Genomic DNA, 18,804 nt, shown 5'->3' on the forward strand with positions numbered 1-18,804 from the left:
TGAATATAAACAAAAGTTAATATGCCACCAGATCATGGAAGCAAATAGCCATTAAATAAATAGGGAACTTGTCAATAGAAATCAAAACCAGAATGCAAAAAGTCAAGCTCATGATTAGTAAATAAGGTATTATATTCGAAAAATACATTATGACCGAATGTTTGTGGACACCTGACCATTACACCTGTATGTGGTTCTTCCCCAAACTGTTCCCGCACAGTTGCAAGAACACCCAAAAGGCCCAAACCTGTTCCAGTATGACCCTACCCCTGTAGCTTCATGATGGTTTGCCAAGTTTGGAGTGGAAGAACTCAAGTAGTTCGCGCAGAGTCCTGACCTCAACCCCACACTTTTAAGATGAACTGGAACGCAGACTGTGCACCAGGTCTCCTCGCCGAACGTCACTGCCTGATCTCACTAATGCTCTTGTGGCTGAATGGGCAAGTCCCCACACCCACGCTCCAAAATCTAGAGGAAAGCCTTCCCAGAAGAGTGGAGATTATTATAACAGCAATGAGGGACTAAATCTGGAATGGAATTTTTAAAAAGCACATACGAGTGTTCTTGCATATATGGTAGTATAGTATATCTTAATTTTAGTCCCGAGGCTTATTCTGAAAAAAAAAAAAAGGGGGAATTCAGATAATTGTATACCTTAAATGCAAATCGTGACTCCATGAATTCTTGCTCATAGATTTCATCATAAACTTCCCACAAAATATGTTGTAATTTCCATCTTGGTCTTGAGCAACTTTCAGGACATGAAAATTGTAATGAAGATGTATAGAAGATAATTGACCAACAATATCAATCCACTATTTTCTTCTGCACACTGAGCAGATTTTTTCCCTGTCTTTTTATACTAGGTGCTATGCAGAGTATGTCCAGCAGTACCAACAGTACCAGCAATACCATCAGTACCATCAGTATCAACAGTACCAGTACTACTATCCACCACCGCCGCCGCCCCCACCACCGCAGATGCCCACCATGCCCATGCCACCTACAGGGCCGATGGATGCCAATCACTTGGCGGCTCCTGGAACCGGCGCATCTCCAAGAGCGTATGAGCCACCTCCACCACACAAGGATCCCCACCTCCGCAATCCTGACTACTCCCACCACCACATGCCAGAGCCCACATACCGATAGAGTGTGTGTGTGTGCGCGCGTGTGAGTGAGAGAATGTGTGTGTGCGTGCACGAGAGAGAGAGTGCCTGTGTGTGTGTGTGCGCGTGCGTGTCTCTGTTGTGTGGTTGATGGTGCTGAATGTGTGTGGCAGTGTTGGTCCTTCTTTATAAGTGATAAGGAGAGGGCTGCATAAAATCTTTTCATTAGCTTTATGCACCAAACTTGTGTTATTGTTTGATTAGTCTATTAATTAGACATCTTATAAGTTTAAACAAATTTGTTGTGCCTAATCTGACACCAGCCTATTCCAGGAGCCTTGTGAATTTCTGATAAATAGCAGATAATACAGTTTTGAGCACAGAGCTTAACGTTTGGCTGACTGGTGGAGGAAAGGCTAATTATTTAGAGATGCCTCTCCCAAGATCTATGTGTTGTAGTTGTAAGTAAGTACATTTTCATTTTAAGAACCAACATTAACGTTTGCATGAAGGCAGTAGTGGGAATTTGAAATACAAAGGGGACCTGCGTGGATGATGGTTGCATGTGTGTGTGTGTGTGTCTTTTAATATGCCAGATTGTTGAGAGAAAACATTTCCACTTGCCACAGCGCCACACATTCACACATCAGGTCACCTTCTGTTCCAAATGGGTGGGATTTGGTTTTGGGCAGAGACGTGCTCCATCAATATCAGCTAAATAACACAGTAGAACTTGATGTATTTCAGCCCATTACACACAGCCTGAGGGCACAAAAGAGCATGACCTGCTCTCAGCATGAACCTCAACTCCGATTATAAAATTCATCTGTTGGAATAAGGCTAGCCTACAAAACGGACAGCTAGTGTTTGTTAGTCTATCTAGCATTCATCAGCCAAAAAAACAAGACTTTTGACTAGTGTATACTCATGCATAATATTTAGTTGTTTTCCTGTTATTTCCATATCTTCAGGACTATAAAGGAATCAACTGCCATTCCTAGCTTTCTATCCCTTATAATGTGTTCAGGCGGTTAGTGATGGTTAATCTCATGACTTTTGTTTTTTGTTTTTGTTTTTTGTTTTTTTTATTGTGAAAGACAGCAAAGCCCCTCCCCTTTCCTGCCCCTTGCGATTATTATTCATTCCTCTACATCTTGAGTCCCCACTTTTTTTCATCACAGTACATTTTAGACTGCTCATTTAGTTGGTATGATTTTGAGGCTGTAAGGTCTATTGCATTAGGCCTCCAGTTGATTTTGAGTTTGAGAATAAAATACAGTGAATATAAATATCTGATGTATTTTTGTTCAAAAGAAAATGTGATAAACCATTGGATAAAGGTTTCAGGCAGTTTGAATTAAACTCTGTTCAATTCAAAATTTAATTGGCTCCCCTCCTTTCAAATGAGGTTCCTAAAAAGCAGTGTATTTGATACTTTTTTTAAGTGATTGTTCTCATTTGATTCAAACCTGCCTATTTAACCTAACGACTAGAGGAAGGAGTCTACATGAGGTTTTCATAACATCTGACATGTAATGTTTTAATAAATGAGTTCAACTCTGCCAGTGCATTTTCTTTCAATTTCTGCATAAATTGCAATCAAGAGCTCACTGGTTATTACTGTAGGGTTTTGGGCTCAGATGTTATGGAGAGTGTTGTAGCATTCCTTCAGTGTGCTTTACAGACCTCAGTAAAATTATTGTAATGAAAAAAAAGGCAGAGAAAGCTCTCTTTATTTAATGATTTTATGTCCTCTTTCCTTTAGAATGCACCTCAGACTGTCTTCAGTCTTTCATTCCAACGCTGAGAGATGGTGGGGTACTCGCACAAACACAAACACACACATGCACAACATGGTCTCACTGACCTCTATTGGCCTGGATACAGCAAACCTTTTGTAACATAATAGGCAACAGATTGAAATGACCTGCAGTAATTCGATTAAGGATTACCATTTGTATTTTTCAGTGTATTATGTTAGGGGGTTGCTTTTGTTGTGTGTAATTAACACGTTTCTGAAAGACACCTGATAGAAAGCTTGCAGTGCCTCCTAAGTGTATCCAGGCCCTGATGTTTAAAAGACTCAAAAGGCAGATATTATATTGGAGTGGTCATTGTTTTCACTCATAACCTTTAGTGGAATGGTGATGGAAGGGTAGCTCTTTATAGTGCATCAGGCTTCCACACATTAACGCTAAATGTCTGTAAATTTTTGCTAGAAATAGTGCATGACTGGTTACTCGTACTGTTCTTCCAGCCACATTTTCCCTTTTCGCTAACTACAGCTAAAATGGCTCCCGGGCCTCAGGACGCCAAGTTGCACATGACGGGGGAAGAGAATTAGAGTCCCACAGTGGCATGGATGCACTCCCCAGAAAGGTAAAGCCCTCTGGCCCCAATCACGCTTGCACCTTGACCATACACCACTTCCCCTAAATCATCTGCTCCAACTCAGCTCAGATCCATCTTCTGGCTGAAGAACTGGAACAAAAAAAAAAATGATGGGGCTGTAACAGTGCCACAGCTTAGGGTTAAATAAAATGGCAGTTTTTTACAAGCAGAGAAACCAAGTCATTTAGCTCAGGCACACAAAGTACCCCACATGATCTTGGTTTGGTTGTCTGCAAATGTTCCTTTTTTTTTTTTTTTTTTTTTTAAACATACATTTTTACATGGTTAAAGCCCCAGTGGCACATCCATTCAGAAGTTACCATAACCGTTGTATTGTTTTGAGTCCAGAATTTATGACAGTGTCTTACAAGACACCTGCTCACAGAAATCCTTTATAAAGAACATGGCAACATGTCAGATCAGGGTAAATTGAATTGTTGGCTTGTTCTGTGGCATTTCGTGTTTCTTTTAAGCATTTTCAGTAAGACGAGACGAGATGCGTGCACACGCTCACAACTGAGGTTCCTTGGCTGTGCTTTGAACTGTTAAGAAGACAGCACAGCTTTAAGTGGGGCGCAGTGCAATCCAAAAGGAAAGAGGTGGGGCTGTCGCCTGGTAGGTGAGTAACCAGTGCGCCACTGTCCCACTCAAATCTATCCCTGCCCTCAAACCCAAACACTTCACATGCCCCATCACGCCACCCTTTAAATATTCTGTACATCTCCAACTTCAAGCACATGCCTCAGGGAACGAGTTCACCTACAGAAAGTAGTCAGGACCAGAGTTGCGTATGAAGACTGATGCAGAAATTTAAATGACTTAAAAACATTTGTTTAAAAACCTTTTGAAAAGGATTCGGTTGGGTACCTGGAGTTCTGACTGGACCAGAGTTTAGACCTTGTAACTCGTCGTTAAATAGTCGCGTCCAACCTCTCTTGATTTTACAGATTAACAGTACATGAGTGAAGCTTGATGTCAGTTTTGATAGTTAAAATTTGTGTTTCCTCATTGTCCATGATGTATTTGCAGCTTCTACTTCGTATTTCTTTCACTGATGACGTGTGTGTATATATGCTGTGATTTGAACAACATGAGTGTGGTTTGCACACGTAAAGCATTGCTTATGATTAATTTAGGTCACAAAATAATTATTCAGGGAATATGCTTTAGTTGAGCTAAATGCTACCACTTTTACTGAGATTGGTTTTATTCTTTTGCTACTGTCCCAGCAAAAAAAAATAGTCAAGTCTTTGTAGTCCTTCTCTAATCTTGTAAAACTAAATTAAATGCATTTATAAAAACGACATTGGTGTGTGTTTTTCATTTGTCGAGAGGTCATAACCATTAGTGCATTGTACACTATTTCCAGAGGATATTTTTGACAAAGGTCTGCTGTACAAGCAGAGTGTAAAGAAAGAGGCTTGCGAACAGTGTCCATTCTGCTGGGAAAGCTGGTCTGATGTCTACTACCTAAAATAAGGAACACACCTTGATCAGAATCTTTGAAACATATCAAGTAGCTTTTCATGACAATTTATAAGGAATGGAAGAAAACCATAAGGAAATATAAGTTTTAGTCCAAATAATTTAGATAAAAATGTACACACACTGTTCACATTATTAGGAACACTGGTACACCTGCACATCATGCAGTAAACTCTCCCAGGACATCAGCCGTTTCTGAAATACTCAAACCAGTCCATCTGGTACCAGTATCCATGCCACAATCAGGGTCACAGAGATCGCACTTTTTCTTCATTCTGATGTTTGATGTGAACATTAACTGAAGCTCTTTACCTGTATCTGCATGATTTTATGCATTGCGCTGCTGCCCTATGATTGGCTGATTAGATAATGGCATGAATGTGCAGGTGTTCTGAATAAAGTGGATGGTGAGTGTATATAGTTATTTATGTAAAAATAACCAATGCTGTATATTTCTAAATATATATTCTAAAATTTAGCAGTTTATCCAATGTAGTTTAACTTTTTTTTTTTTTTAACACGCACAACAAAAACTTAGACCCAATTAATTTTTTTCCATTGTGGCACAGGTGAAGCAAAGCATTCTTCCCAGGTTTCGTGCTAATCAAATTAAAAATGCTCAAAGTCATTGTTTAAGTTTTGATTTTCAGTAAGTTTAGTTGTAAAGTTAAGCACAGTAATAAATACATGCCTACCCTAAATCACTATTTATGCTTGTCATGGTTGCATCCTATCATGAATAGTAATCAGGCACGTTTGGAAGTGAATAGTGATTACATTTTGGACTGAATCTGTATTCGAGACCAGTTTTGGGTAGTTACTCAAAAAAAGTAATCCACTACAGATTACTAATTACTACTTTAAAATTATAATCTGATTACATTACTGATTTCTGTATGGAAAAAGTAATCAGATGATTAATTACTTTACTTTCACGTTACTTACAAAGCCTATCAAACCTACAAAAATACACTACAAAGTGAAACTCTGTTCTTTCAATAATTTTAGCACACGTCAATGTATGATATGATCAGAAAAAGTTGGATTTATCATAAAACGTGCCTCGGGTGTTGTCACTGTTTGTAGGACTACCAGACTGATAAAATATAAAACTTCTCTAAGCTAGACTGGTTTGGTGTTGCTAGTCAAGGGGAGGCACAACTAAGCCATCATTGTATAGTTTAGCTACTGCAGAGCCATGCAAAGTACATTATCTTTCTTTATGCTCTGCTCATATCATGTTCACATAAACTGGACCTCAGACATTTACACACCTTGTTTTCCTTCTCAGCATCAGAGAATGTTAGTGTTTCAGTTTCAACCCCTTTACTGATTTAAAAAAAAAAAACTACATATATCCATTTATCCTCACACTGACTGAGCGAACATTTGGCAGAATTGAGAGCTTTCAGCCAAGACATGAGTGTTTCCACATATTTTTCCTGTAAACCCTGTCTGATTGGTCTTGCCTCCGTTCACTGTAGATATAAAATGCAGGCGGTCTTCTTTTACTGACGTTCAGTTACGTAGTGACAAACTGCTCCAAGTGGAGAACTATTCGGGGCTAAAGAAAAAATCTTCTGGGGAAAATGTGATTTATTTGAAAAATTTACTTAATATTGTTTTCTTAACAATATATTTGTAACACAAGTAACGTAATTTTATTACATAAATTTAAAATGTAATGCATTGCATTACTGTGTAATCAAAAAAGTCATTAGATTACAGTAACACATTACACCCAAACTGCAATACAATTATTTAACTTTATTTACTTGCCAGCCAAACAGAAACAACTGTTTTCCATAGCCATGTTATAAATACATTTGAACATGTTTCTGTTAGGAATGCACTGGAGTGCAGAGTATAAACAGAGCTGTCTGAGATCATGGAGTGGGTCAGAGCACAAATGGCCAGTGCAGTATTGGTCATTTCTCATAAAAAGACAGGTGACAGCTATGCTGATGGTCTCCTTAAGATTCTTGTACAAAACAATATTTGTTTATTATTTAACTATTACACTGGAGTGATCTAAGGTTATAATGTGCACATAGACTCTGCTGGAGTGAAGACAAAGAAACTGAAAGAAACTTTAGAGTTAGAAGGAGATCTAACATGCTTCTGGACAACAGCAACACCATGAATGCATGACCCGACAGACACGACACCAAAATACAACAATTTTATTAGAAAAACATGAAAAACCATCAAACTGACCCACATGAAGTATAAATCATTAAAAGCATAAAACAGCATTGCTGCTTTGAAAAGAAATGCAATAAAGTTATACAGTGCAACATTAATTCAAAACATTTACATTTTTTTGTAAAAAAAAAAAAAAAAACCCATAAAAATGCAGTTGTCAATATAAAATAAACCCATAACAAATAAAAAAAAAATCACAAAGTTAATTTAATTGTTACACCAGCATATATTATCTGATTAATCTTGACCAACATCATGATGATACACCTGGGAGAAGTATAATCAATTTGAAGAAATTATCACGGTCCTTAGGTGCCTTGAAGTGCTAGCTACCCACACTAATTAATAAATAGTCACTGTTCTAACAATGACAAAATGTCATCAAAATCTAATCAAACCACAGCAACATGTACTTCTATACTTTACTAAGGAATAACACGAAAGTAGAACAGCTGGTTGAATAGCAGTAACATGACCAGTGAACGATCGCTGAAAACTATAGCAGTATTTTCAAGACAAATGAGTTCACTCCTCCAAGTGACAGTCCCAAAGCCAGGAAAAAGGTCATCAAAGCCCCAGCAGTCTCTGCATCCTTAGGCCTGACTAACCTAGTGAGCAATAAATGAATGAGCATTATACTACTAATGAATGTACACTATGTATGAAACATTGTACACAATGTTTCTGCGTAAAACTCAATCCATAAAAGATGCACTATGATGACCAAAAGTTTGTGGACACCTGACCATCATACCCATATGTGTTTGTTTTTTAAACATCCCATTCCAGATTTAGTTCTCTCATTTCTGTTATAATAACCTCCACTCTTCTGGGAAGGCTTTCCTCTAGATTTTGGAGCATGGTTATGGGGATGTGTCCATTCAGCCACAAGATTGTTAGAGAGGTCAGGCACTGATGTAGAGCGAGGAGGCCTGGGTGCAGTCAGTGTTCCAGTTCATCGCAAAGGTGTTCATTGGGGTTGAGGTCAGGGCTCTGTGCAGGACACTCAAGTTCTTCCACTCTGACCTTGGCAAACCATGTCCTCATGGATTTCACTTTGTGCACAATAGCATTGTCATAGTGGAACAGATCTATACCTCTTAGTTTTAGTGCAGGCAAATCTTAACACTAAAACATACAAAGACATCCTTTACAAGTGTGTGCTTCCAACTTTATGGCAACAGTTTGATGAAGAACCACATATGGATATGATCGTCAGATGTCCACAAATATTTGAGCATATAGTGTAAATTATAGAATATATTTCATTTTAGACAACAATAACAAAGTTCTTTTAAACTCTGGTGTGCCATGGCAACCTATTCAATTATGGATTCTAACAAATTAGGCTTTAAGAGAGTACTGTGATGTGTAGTATTACTTACTGTGGTGCATAGGACATGGAGAGACAGGCAAAATATCCATTTGTCATGGCAAACAATGACATGATGGTTATGTAGGCAAATTCATGTTTGAAAAGACTTGATAGATAGGTGCGGGTTTTAATGTTGCACAGCATGAGTGCAGGAATGAAGATCACACGAGCTGCCACAAGGATGGGGAACAGACAGCTGTCCTTTCTGGGCTATGACAACAGATAGCAAGTATTACTGTCTAACAACAGGAAATAAATGGTTAAGTGTACACAAACTAACATTATACCACTGTGATGTTAATCTGATTGGAATAGCAGCAATTCAGACTAATTCAAATCACAGGTTTACTCTATTCAGTCCAATTTTATTGTCACACCATATCAAGGGTTGTACAGTATAATGAAACACTATCAGACTACTACTCTGGTGCAACAGTGAATACAAGATATGTGCAATTATTATTAGTGTTAATATATTACCAATATCCTATAACAATATATAAAACACTGTCTTGTTCCTTACTTATCTAATAGCAGTAACTCTTGATGATTGGACTTTTCACATTTCACCGCTCATTAGTTCTACTGATTGTTGGGGAATCCCTCGTATTAAACAGCAATGACGTCATGACATAATAATCAAAGATGTTTGCTCCAGTTTGAGACAGATGACCTCCTTTACTACTCTCTTAAACTAGTTGTCTCTGACATGAGTGGTGAATATTGAAATATAATTGTATGCAAAATGTATGCATAGCCTTAAAGGCCCAGATGTTTTTGTCAGAAAAAAATATATCCCGAAACCTTACCCACTGAAAAATGGAGGTGGCACTTCGGCCAATCCAATCCATCACATTGAAGACCATGAAACAACAGAGGGGTGTAAAAATGTCGGCTGAGGGAGAGAAACGAAAAGAGAAATCAAATTCACGCTTTATTCTGGTTTCTTCTTTAGTAGCTGGAAAAGAATGTGTTTTAATGTTGACCTACCCAATGTTCCTGTAAACAGGCCGTTTGGCTTTACCAACCCCGTGATTGCTGGAAAAACAGACAATGTGACACTGAAAACACAGGTCACACACAGGGCCATCACCCAAATCTAAAAAGAAAAAAAATGATTGATGATTATGAATATTGTCTATATGGAATATTACAAATACAAAATGTGAATGTGTGGTAGCCTGGAAAAACCCTTTACAACAGGGATGTGGGAATAAAATAGCCATTTATTTACCTGACAGTTACCTAATCATTTGTATGATTAATGGATTTGTTGTGTGTAAGTGGACTTTGGTGTGTGTGTATCGATATGGAAGGGTGCTGAGCAGGATGTGGACTGCTTAAATTATGGCTCATAACGGTCAGATTGGAGTCTATTAGAACACCAAGATTTTGGACATGGTCTTTGGTTTTTAGCCTCCCTGGATTCGAAATCTGCACTAATTCTGAGGTCCTCTTTGCTGCCAAATACCATAACCTCTGTTTTGTCCTTATTTACTTGAAGGACATTTTGACACATTCTATTTATCTGCTCCATACACTAGTCCATACAGGATTTTGTGAAATTTTTTTGGTTTTTTTTTCGACCATAAATGCTCGATTTTGCTGCAGCTTTATTAATTCTTTTGTGCTTTTTTCAGAAAACTACTCGAATTGGCAAAATTTCAATTGCACAAAATTGTTTTACACGGTCTTTTGCAGTGATGTTTGTTGGTAAATGACACCTAGCTGTACTCATGTTCAAAACATGTGAATCCAAGTGGGATTTGACTGAATGCGTGTTGTGATGACATCACATGATGTGCCTTGGCCCAAATCTCAAAAAAGCTGTGGTAATTTTGAAAAAAATTGCAAGCTCCTCTGAATATTGCGGCGTTTCCTTGATTTTGGGTTAATTTCTGTGATCGCGAAATCCTGGAAGGACTGGTATACAGACACAGATATTGGTTTGTGATCATTTGGTGAGAGTGCTTGGTGGGTAAACACTGTTCTTCTCTATGACTTGATCTAATTGGAGCATATAGAGATTGAATAAAATGGGTCCAAAAATTTATTCCTGTTCGATTCCACGTCACTGTGATCTTATCAGATTCATGACTGCCAATGGTAACAAAATAATACTCAAAAATAGCCAATAAAATAATAATCAAACCACCCATCTGGTACCAACATCCTGTCACAAAGTCACAAAGATCTGTCTCATCTGTGCAGTGTGTAAGAGTGTTTCTATGTTTTGATGATGGTGTGATGGCACAGGAGTATCATCACAGCCAGTATTTGATTACAAAATGAGTTGATTAGGCTTTTGTCCATTTCGCTATGACACATAGCTCCAACAACTTGATCAAAGTGTGACATTAACTGTGTGGAAATTACACTTGACTAGCTAGGTATTAGACATCTTTAGGCAGACTGTTGTTACCACCGTGTTTGTTAAACTGGCTCTTTACCTAAAATCTTTGCAGAAAGCATAGGCAAGATTATAAAGGATTTCTTAAAAGAGACGTGTCAAAGTGTATTATCAGCAGAAAATCAAAGTTTCCAACAGGTTTTCCCAGACCACCACTTGTGTATCATTATAAAACATTGTTGTTGTTTTTTTTAAATGTACCTTTTTAAACACTGCCAACACTGGCAACTTTTCTTCTTGCTTCTCTACTCCAGCCACAGTCTTGAAGGCTTCAGCATCAGGGTGAGTTAACATACTTTGACCATTGCATTCTGGAGTGTAGTCAAAATCAGTGGGCTTCACTTTGACCAAGGCCACATTCTCTGCAGCAAAAGACAAAAACCTTTAAAACATGAAAGTTACTCAAGTCTCAAAATTTACTAAAAGTAACTTTTATTAAAAATTCAATGTCTGAGACCAACCCTTTTGTTTGAGATCCAAATCTGGCTTAGTCTCTTTGTTTCTAATTCCAGCTTCTAAATATAGTCCAGCAAATTTCTGAAAAAAAGTTCATAAATAAAATACATGCATAGCATAGTAACTAAGTTTAGAATCAATCATTTGCTGACATCTAGTATGATGTAATAATAATATTCTTTCAAATATTATGGATGGGACTAAGGTGTCTGTCTGTACTGTAAAACATAGCACTTATTAAGATAAACATGATTGGATTACATCTTACAACATAGGTTCTCAAGTGCTTTGGATCCAGCCCTATAACTGTAAAATTAAATTTTAACAGAACTCCTCTAAATATAATCCAACAACTCATATTAGTCTGAACTGAATGTTCACTTGTTGCCTAATATAAATAACATTATTCACGTCATATATCTATATGTATATATATTCCCAGCACAACATTGCCCAGAGCATCTCCCTGCCTCTGCCAGCTTGCCTTCTTCCCATAGTGCATCCTGGTGTCATCTCTTACCCAAGTAAGCAACACACACGCACCTGGCCGTCCATATGGTGTAAAAGAAAACATGATTCATCAGACCAGGCCGCCATCTTCCATTGCTCCATTGTCTAGTTCTGATGCTCACGTGCCCATTGTAGGTGCTTTCGGCGGTGGACGATGTCAGCATGGGCACTCTAACCAATTTGTGGCTACACAGCCCCATACGCAGCAAGCAGCGATGCACTGTGTGTTCTGACTCCTTTCTACCATAGCCAGCATTAACCTTTTTCAGCTATTTGTGCTACTGTATCTCTTCTGTGGGATCAGACCAGATGGTCTAGCTTTTATTCCTCACACGCATCAGTGAGCCTTTGGTGCCCATGCCCCTGTTGCTTGTTCACCAGTTGTCCTTTCTTGGACCACTTTTGTTAGGTACTAACCACTGCAAACCGGGACCACCCCACAAGACCTACCGTTTTGGAGATGCTCTGACCAAGTCATCTAGTGATCACATTTTGGCCCTTGTCTAATTCCTTATGCTTGTCCATTTTTCCTGCTTCCAACACATCACCTTTTTCTTGCTGCCTAATATATCCCACCCCTTGACAGCTGCCATTGTAACAAGATAATCAATGTTATTCACCCGTCAATTTTTTTTAATGTTAGTGGGGGATCGGTGTAGATCTCACACTATCCCTGGCTATGCTTCACAGACTTCTGGGATCCCCAGACCCAACTTTGACAACCACTGTCTTATAACACTGAGTGTTTTTATGAACTAAGAAAGCCATAATGAAGGAATGTACCAGGTGGGGCAGCACTGAGTAACAGCACAGTGTGAGGAGTGTCGCAGCACAGGGAGTGATGAAGTAGCCTAAAGCTGCACTCTCGTTGTCTGTTTTAGCTAGAGATACAAAGCAAACACGGTCAAAGGCAACTTTCATTAAGGATCCACAATAACACATTAATCGTTTAGAGTGGAAAATAAATTCATATTGTGCAATTGGAGCTCACTGATACTCACAGATCTTTGACATCAACATGGCAGCTGCAGAGAAGATGCCAGCCATGGCCTGGCCACTCATAAACCACGAGCTATATTTTGGGGGAAATTTCCCAACAAGACCAAACAGACTGCCCTGAAGCACCGCCCCGAACACTAAAAGCAGAGAAGTTTACAATGATCACAACTGATCAGACTGTGTCTGTTTATTTGCATTAAGCCATAATGTGGCCAGACATACTGTTGATGAACCAGATGGTTGACATTGTGATGGAGAAGAAAAGATCCTGTTCCATTTTGACTTTCACTAAAGTGGCTGTGAGGATAAACAGCAGTAAAATGAAGACCATACTGCCAGCTATCCTCATCCTTTCTGGAATACTACAAAGCAAAATAAAGAGACATCACATCACACACCCCCCAAAGCAGTCAGAGACATAGTTTGACTTTTTATTTTCATTTATCTCTAGTGTCCTTAAAACTGAATATAAACAAATCAATATGTACTTACTGCTGGTAGAGAAATGAGTTCAGGAATGTGAACAACAGCAAAGGTAGCTGGGAAAGCAGCACACACATGTTGTCGAACATGTACGGATCAGTCTTGTGAGATTCCGAAAAATTGCTCGACGTTGTTGTGTTGAGCCTTTCATTAAAATACTGTGAAAGAAAGCAAATGAGTGATATAGATTTCTGTGGGGAAAATGTTGTGCAGACCTAAAAAAATCATAATGCTTCTTACATCGAAGGCAGTGATGAAGAAATTCCATGGAAGAAGTGTTCCCATGCCCAGTATGAAAAAGATGATGGTCACAAAGCCTCTGTCAAAGAAAAAGCAACTTAGTTTGGTATTAGGGTAGGTAGTTTTACTTAGTAATAAATCTCTCGAATTCTAAAACCAAAACTTGGGTTGTGAGTATAAGCAAAAGACCCACCTGTTATCTGATGCACATACCATTTTTATCCCTCAGTTCTGCCTAAAGACAAAAAGACAAAGAGAGAAAAGGAAACTTCACTAATAAATAGAATGATATGAATGAGGTAATTAATTCAGAATTATGGACCTAGATGTTTATTAAATTCTCATTGCCCATATAAAATCTTATAGTAGGCTAAGGAAGGAGTAAAACACAATGGATCATAAGCTGTTATAGGAAAACTATCAACTACCCTGAAGTTGATTATTTTCAGTTTCATATTTTTATTTATTAAAGAACATGTCATTCTTTTTATCCTTTTTATTACAGTTATATTTTATAATGTCCAGTGCCGGCGAAACAAGTTGTTTCCTGTTATCGCTTATAACAGCTATAAACAGTTCCCTCCCCAGCCTTTTTTCTCTCTCTCTCTCTCTGGAAGTTAATAAGACAACTCAATATGTCATCATAAAGAACAAATTCCTCCACCCTGAATACATTCCATTTTTGGAAAACTTACTATAACAATGCACTGACAAAATAAAAAATAAAAAACGTGCTTTTAGACTATATAAAAATACAATCCCAATCCCACCTTCCCAAAGATATTCTCTTTCTATTATTTCTGTTTACACACCATTGCAGTATATTCAAACGAATGCCATTGTAGCCCATAAGATAAGATAAACAAATGAATAAATGAGTAATCCGATTTATGTCCATTGTAGTTCAGACGTTGAGCCATTTGTTACAGGTTAGATACTGTAGTTCAGCTCCTTGCCATTTGTATTAAGAACCACTGAAATGTTTACTTCAAATGTATTACCCGTCTTTTTCACTGTAGCATATAGACCAACTGCCTCTTCTAATACATACACTTTTACACTACTAAACCAGCATAAGCAATTCGCACATGCCTGACTACCATTTCTTTAAGACAATTCTATAAGAACCACATTGCTACGAGGAACTTTTAACACTTCTTCTACTTCCTCACTTCCTGGCACCACGTGTTAGTGATTCATGCACTGCCTGTTAATTTTGATAGACCAGCTGTGTTCTAAAAGAGAGCTTAAATATTTACCAATAATCAGACCAATTCTATGTTTTATTTAACTACATTGTGATGAAAATTCTGTGATGATTTGTAAATAGAGCAACTGTATTAACATTTCTGATAGATTACACTCTAAGATAAACCCTAACCTAACACAAAAAGCAATTCATTACCAAAACAAGCAGAAAAAAGATACACACCAAAATAAAGTAAATAAAATCACTACAAAAAAATTAAATGCCCCCCCCCCACAATTAATATTTTTTTAACCATTTCAACTGTCCAAGCAAGTTAAACTACAGTTTAAGTATTCAAATCGAAATATAGGTAAGAATGTGTATGATAAGAATAGTGTGTGTAGGTCATGCTGTCTAAAATAGTATCTTACCTTGGGTAAGAGATTCGGATGTCAGTTTGGTCAATTCAAGTTGCCTCTGTCTGGGTAAAACACGTGTGCTGAAACATGGCAAGGTTGTTTCAATTTAAGTACAAGACATGCGCATCAAGATGATGTGGCAATATGCCAATGGGGTCTATACATGTGCAAATTTGAGCTTAACTCAATGCATTACTTTCTTAAGCTAAATGTATTTTTGTACATAAGTCTGATAATAAATATATAAAAATCTTTTATTGGCCCAGGGAACCTATCCCAGGAACAATGTGTGCAAGGTGGAAGCACATCCTGAAAGCGACACCGGTCTATCACAGAAGACCATGCGTACCCACACACACTCATTTACACCTAGCAGCAATTTAGCATAGCCAATCGACCTGCTGGCATGTTTTTAGGAGGTATTCTAGTGGGTGTAACAATACATTTGATTCAATTCAATTAGATTTTCTGAATATTTTGAACAAACTTTGAATGAAGTAAAATGATGACTGATGATCATCATGATGAAATAAAATGATTTTATTTCTGAATCATATACAATGCAGAACAATGTGCATTTATGTCTGTATAAAACTAATTAAATCAAAAATACCTACAAACAGAGGTTTAATATTATAAACAAAATGTTCTACAGGTTCACCATATCTTAAAAATAAATGCATTCATAAATTCTCCCAAAATTTGACTGAATAAACATAGTCTCTGATCTGGGGAAGATGATCGATTGAAACATAGTGTGCTCCAAAGCAGCACCTATATGCTATATCATGGTCGTGTAACTGTATTACATGAAATGCATGTCAGTCACTGTCATCCAGAGCTATCAGTACCAGCATGCTCTCTCTATTTTTATTTTTTTGTAAAAAAATGGGTTGTGCAAATTGGGACCTCTGATGTTCAAACAGTGCAATTCATGGAGAACATGCAACCTCCACAGGGCCATGGTGGGAATCAAACCCCCGACCCTGGAGGCGTGAGGCGAACGTGCTAACCACTAAGCCACCATTACACCCTTAGTGCATTCTGAATATCTCATTTTGTCCCACTTTTTCTGAATTTTGATTGTATTATAGTTGAAATAAAAGTAACCCAGTCAAGTTATCGAAAGACATTATATAAAGCACAATCAGTAAGACAAAAACATAAGGCTACACGAAGAAATTATGAATCGGCAACATTATGTACAAATCTGTTACACAAACATTACCTTGGAGTCACTACTCATCTTTATAGCCAACATATATGGTATAACGACAAGCTTTCTTATAAGATACAGTATAGGGCCATGTATTGACTCCAATGGCCTTCCATAAAGCAGAAACTTACTTCCTGTTTTTGTTCTTTCTGAACAACCTAAATGTAATCTTTTATATAATAATAATAATAATAATAATAATAATAATAAAAATACATAATAATAATAATACTACACAAACACACACACACCATATACGCACTAAACAGGCAATAACCTGTATGGAATATCCTATATATACATAACCATAATTTAATTTTATGCAGTTGCCTATAGGCAAATATGTTAATGTGTCAAAATTTGGTCAATAGGCACATAGACAGCTTATCTGGATATGAACGTACATTTAGTTCTACTTTTGAGTTTTTATTTTATTTTTAAAGAGTTGGAGGTTGTGCGTAAAAAACGCGCGTTTTACGTAAATTTTGCCGCCAAATAATTTTTTCTCAAAAGGAAACCCATTTTTTGAAAGTTTATTACGCTAATCTTGAACGCCAATGCAACACATACGACACTTAGTAATAAACTGTCCATGCGGTTATTTTGTTTCAACTTGTATTACTATTATTATGACGCACAAACATAATAATGTCACCTTAGGCTTCAAAAATCATAGAACAAGCAATTTAATTTTACTCATAAAATGCTATGAAGATAAACCGGGCTGTTATAAAGATTCCATTTGACATAATCTGCACTTTTACTTTAGCCTAGGTTAACATATATGATATGAATAATACTCACGTTTGAAAGGTGGACAGTGTGGAGTAATGAGACCTGCCACAGCCTCAGCCCGCGCTCTGTTTCAAAATATTGGCGCGTGCATACAGCCTGCAGAATGTGTCGCTCCGCCCATAACTGGTCTCATTGGTTAGTGGCAAGGAAATGCTTATGACTCATTTGTGATATTAAGCTGTTTGTTATTAAAAAAGATAAAAGTTTCATTCATAAGTACATTTCCAGGCAAGAATCCACTTACTGCTTTACTTGCCTGATTGTGACTTAGCCTTATATGTCATGTCATGTCACATGGGCATTAAGAACTGTAAATCTCAATGTCAATGAATATTGTCGATGTACAAATTCATATAGTTGTTTATCTCTGGCTGTTGTTTTTTTATTTATACAGGTGCATCTCAAAAAATTTGAATATCACGAAAAAGTTCATTTTTTTCCGTAATTTAATTTAAAAAGTGGAACTTTCATATATTCTAGATTCATTACACATAAAGTGAAGTATTTCAAGCGTTTTTTTGTTTTGTTTTGATTTAATCTTGATGATTACGGCTTACAGCTCATGGAAATCAAAAATCTACATTTCCACATTCTATTATACTTTTAATATTGTAATCTCTTATATCCATTCTCCTTAGCTGTTCCTTCATCTCTTGCCTTTCTTGTGAATATCTCTTGCATGACATAAAGATCTGTTTAACTGTCTCCTCCTCCTGATATTCATAGCATAAACATGTAGGATGTTTTCCTATGACATGTAGAGTTTTATTTAGCTTGCTTAGTCTACTTATTATAACTTGTTCTTTCCTTTTATTTCCCCACTCTCTTACCATACCTATTTTATTTTGAACCCTGTACAGATGTCTCCCTTTCTTTTCATGCTCCCACTGATGTTTTTCCATTATCTTTTTCAATACTAGATTCTTCCCTTCTGACTTTGATAACTTAATTTTGACGTCAACATGCCCCTTTTTTGTTGTGTCTTTTGCCAATCTGTCAGCTTTCTCATTTCCCTGTGTTCCCACATGTGCTGGGACCCACATGAATGTAATACTTCTCCCTATAGTCTGCATATTCTTGAGTTTGTAAACAAAATTTCATACAATATTTCTTGATGATTTTGAGTTATTCCATACTTAATACTCAGAAGGGCTGATGCAGAGTCACTACATATTAAAATGTTGTTGTCCCTGGTCTGTTCAATACATTCTTATGCTATTAATATAGCATAAAATTGAAGTGTATATACATTTAAGCTGTCAGATGTTCCCGAAACAGACTCCCGTTTCATATTTATGGACGAATACCGCAGATCCTGCTGCATTTGTTTGTACATCCTTTGACCCATCTGTAAATATTTGAATGCTGTCTTTGTATTTATAATGTTTGTATTTATAATATTCAATGGTTATATTTATACATCTTCTACTTCCTTTATTTTTTAAAAGCTCTAGATCAACTTTTTAGTTTTCCAGTAACCAAACTAGTTTATCAGACCACACCAGAACATCTAAACAAATTC

The 18,804-nt window shown here is 37.2% G+C and overlaps 2 protein-coding genes across 6 annotated transcripts in view; one reads left to right on the plus strand and one right to left on the minus strand.

Annotated features, from left to right (window-relative positions):
* The window catches only part of rbm14a (RNA binding motif protein 14a), an 11,297-nt gene extending 5,433 nt beyond the window's left edge, over positions 1-5,864 (plus strand). For 3 of the 5 annotated variants that reach the window (XM_053648722.1, XM_053648723.1, XM_053648721.1), the window contains 2 exons: positions 867-1,064; positions 2,875-3,762. In XM_053648722.1, coding sequence (XP_053504697.1) covers positions 867-1,064; positions 2,875-3,010 — 334 coding nt within the window. In that variant the 3' untranslated portion in view covers positions 3,011-3,762. Of the gene's footprint in view, positions 1-220; positions 796-866; positions 1,065-2,874; positions 3,763-3,973 lie in introns of those variants that run through there. The other 2 variants (XR_008388380.1, XM_053648725.1) reach the window with 2 other exon arrangements.
* A 1,288-nt stretch (positions 5,865-7,152) lies between these two features.
* Positions 7,153-18,308, minus strand: slc29a2 (solute carrier family 29 member 2). The gene is made up of 14 exons (XM_053648726.1): positions 17,292-18,308; positions 15,284-15,351; positions 13,857-13,898; positions 13,664-13,742; positions 13,433-13,581; positions 13,163-13,302; positions 12,943-13,077; positions 12,725-12,822; positions 11,437-11,512; positions 11,177-11,337; positions 9,556-9,664; positions 9,375-9,460; positions 8,576-8,775; positions 7,153-7,798 (listed from the first exon to the last, which is right to left on the minus strand). Exons 3-14 carry the CDS (start codon positions 13,877-13,879, stop codon positions 7,687-7,689), a joined length of 1,368 nt encoding a protein of 455 aa, XP_053504701.1. The 5' UTR covers positions 13,880-13,898; positions 15,284-15,351; positions 17,292-18,308; the 3' UTR covers positions 7,153-7,686.
* Between the last annotated feature and the right edge of the window lie 496 nt (positions 18,309-18,804).

This window comes from Ictalurus furcatus, chromosome 18 (assembly GCF_023375685.1).
Source record: "Ictalurus furcatus strain D&B chromosome 18, Billie_1.0, whole genome shotgun sequence".
Lineage (NCBI taxonomy): Eukaryota > Metazoa > Chordata > Actinopteri > Siluriformes > Ictaluridae > Ictalurus > Ictalurus furcatus.

Excerpts from the sequence above, each read along its gene's own strand:
- slc29a2 (XM_053648726.1), bottom strand. The coding sequence starts at position 13,879 with ATGGTATGTGCATCAGATAACAG. Across the intron at positions 13,303-13,432 it reads AACTCATTTCTCTACCAGCA|TATTCCAGAAAGGATGAGGA; the intron begins GTAAGTACATAT and ends TTTGCTTTGTAG. Across the intron at positions 9,665-11,176 it reads TGTTGGCAGTGTTTAAAAAG|ATTTGGGTGATGGCCCTGTG; the intron begins GTACATTTAAAA and ends TTTTCTTTTTAG.